This window comes from Ischnura elegans, chromosome X (genome assembly GCF_921293095.1).
Source record: "Ischnura elegans chromosome X, ioIscEleg1.1, whole genome shotgun sequence".
Classification (NCBI taxonomy): domain Eukaryota; kingdom Metazoa; phylum Arthropoda; class Insecta; order Odonata; family Coenagrionidae; genus Ischnura; species Ischnura elegans.
Window position 1 is genome coordinate 18,869,924 of NC_060259.1, and position 2,556 is coordinate 18,872,479.

Below are 2,556 nucleotides of genomic sequence, written 5' to 3' on the forward strand. Positions count from 1 at the left end.
TTTCGTGTTGCATAGATCGCGGAAATTTCGTGGAGCGATTTTTTCTTAAATTTGTGATTCAGATTCCCAATTTTGTATGCGTCCCTTTCATTTCTGCTCATGTTCTTGTAAGATGTCCGGATTTAATTGTGTTTTTGGTGGGCGTCAGTCAGTTGGCCACCGTATTGGATAAAGTGTGGGTAACTTGTGTTGCGGTGGTAGCCTTGATTGCGATTTGCTTTAGCGTGATTTTCATGATTGTTACTCTTTCAGCGAAGTGCGAATTTCATTGTTATTTTTTCCTTGTGTATTTTGTTGTAATAATTACTCTCGTACGCGATGGAACCGGAAGGTAAGAGTTTTAGAGAATATCGCGAACCCCCTAGGTACGATGAGGACGGGTCCGATGCCAGTAGCGAGGTGAAAATCATTGACGTTTCTAACTGGGATGAGGAGCCGCAAGCGGAGAAGGCGGAGGATAGAATAGAGCACAGGAGTGGAGGCACCGAAATTACCAGCCTTAATGAGTTATTTAAAAAACTTGATGAAAAATTCGGAAGAGCTGAGGAAAGACTTGATGAGAGGTTTGAAAAATCTGAGGAAGCTAGGAGGGAAGATAAGAGAAAAGCTGAGGAAGCTAGGAGGGAGGATATTAATAAATTTGAAAGACTAGAGGAGAAATTTGACGAGAGATTCGGAAGAGCTGAGGAAAGACTTGATGAGAGATTTGAAAAAGCTGAGCGAGCTAGAAAGGAGGATATCAAGAAATTTGAAAGACTAGAGGAGAAACTTGACGAGAAATTCGAACGAATCATGAAGGATATGAAAGAGCATTTCGATACTGAGAAAGATGAAAGGGGGAAACTAGAAGGGAAGTTGGAGGCAATTAATGGGAAGATTGAAGGAATTGGGGAGATAGTGGACGAACGCGTTCAGGAAGTAAAAAGGGAAGTAAGCGAGAAGGTAGAGGTTGTAAGGGAGCAAGTTGTAATAATTTCCCGAGGTGTACAGGAGGAGAAGATCCACCACGAAAAAAGAATTAGAGATATTGCCGAAGAGGTAGCAGGGATCCGTCGAATGAAGGTAGGTGGTACGGGTTCTTCGATTAATTTTCCGAGTCCACCGGCTAATTTACAATTCCGTGGCAAACCACATGAACACCCCATAGCATTTATGAGGGGAGTTGAAAACTATTATTCCGTTCACGCCATCCCGCCCGAGATACGATCGCGGTTTTTCTATCAGATGTTGGATGAAGGGGCAAAGGGATGGGCGGATACTATTTTTCCTTTTCCGGAGGAGATGGAAGTATTCAAACAACTATTTGTCGCGCGGTATTGGAGTAAAGAGCATCGGATAAATTATAAAATTAAAGTTATGTCGGGAATGTACAGGAGGACGCCGGGAAGTAGCATGCAAGAGTACGCGACTCGGAAAATCGCAGCAATCAAACTGTGTGAGCCGCCGGAGAATGAGGAGGAAATGGTGGCATTATTGGTAAGACATTTCCCACCATATGTTCAGGATTTGCTCCGTAGTTTGGAAGTTGCCACTTACGAAAAGCTCTTAATTATGCTCGGACGATTCGATCAGTCCCAAAATCATTTTGGAGGGGCAGAAGAGACCCACCCTAACGTAAACGCGATAAGGAATCCGTCACGGAGGGGGTTTAGCTCGTGGCACCACGGTGGAAGCCGAGGAGGAGGGCAGACTCAAGCAGAAAGACAGGAGGGAAATGAGAGAGAAGGGGGCGAAGGGAATCGGAATGAGGATAATATGCCCCAATCTCTTATGGATTTTTCCTTTCCACCTCCGCGGGCGGAAAACTTACGGAGTTTGGGTCGAGCGACTTCCCCCACCCAAACCTGCCGAGCATAAGAGTGGAAGTCCCCATTTTATCAACACTACGGGTAGGAAGGAGCCCAGCCCACGAGTTGAATCATGAGGAGAAGGAGAGGCTCCATTTATGTCCAGAAATCGAAAGAAAGCTTCAAAAAGGTATCAGAAAGGTCTTCAACCGTTTCGAGAAAGCAAATTTAAGGTTAAATATAACAAAATCTAATTTCCTCAGGAAAGGAATCCAATTTTTGGGATACGTTATTGATACTAAGGGAATGAAGGCCAACCCAGACAAGGTGAAGGCGATAGTGGATTGCGAACGGCCGAAAAACGTTCGGAGCCTTCGTGCATTCTTTGGAATGTGTAGCTATTACGCGCGCTTTTGTGAAAATTATTATGATACAATCAGCCCAATGTTATTTTTTCCCATTGTACAGCGGACCATATGTCATTCGCCGTATCGTTGCCCCAAATGCCGTCGAGTTAGAAGGAGAAGACGGCGGATTGATAGGTCCGTACAATTTCGGGAATCTAATTCCGTACATGTCCGAGATTTAATTTTTTTCCTTTGCCAGACGCGTTCCCTAGGCGATGTTTTGTACTCCGCCATTGTTAACTGTGTGTTGCTCCGCCTGAGTAGGAGGGCGTTCCCCTCGCGAATCGCGATTTTTTTTTTTGGGCGGATTGCCTGGATATTTTTTTTTCGTAAATACGTTCCCCGTATTTCCTCCTTTTGAG

At 44.6% G+C, this 2,556-nt stretch overlaps 1 protein-coding gene across 1 annotated transcript; it reads left to right on the plus strand.

The window, feature by feature from the left end:
- The first annotated feature begins 318 nt into the window (after positions 1-318).
- Positions 319-2,083, plus strand: LOC124170683 (probable DNA double-strand break repair Rad50 ATPase). The gene is made up of 2 exons (XM_046549584.1): positions 319-1,062; positions 2,051-2,083. Exons 1-2 carry the CDS (start codon positions 319-321, stop codon positions 2,081-2,083), a joined length of 777 nt encoding a protein of 258 aa, XP_046405540.1.
- Positions 2,084-2,556: the final 473 nt, after the last annotated feature.

Coding starts and splice junctions, on each gene's coding strand:
- LOC124170683 (XM_046549584.1), top strand. CDS start 319: ATGGAACCGGAAGGTAAGAGTTTTAGAGAATATCGCGAACCCCCTAGG. Junction 1,063..2,050: donor CAGGGATCCGTCGAATGAAG/GTAGGTGGTACG, acceptor TAATTTCCTCAG/GAAAGGAATCCAATTTTTGG.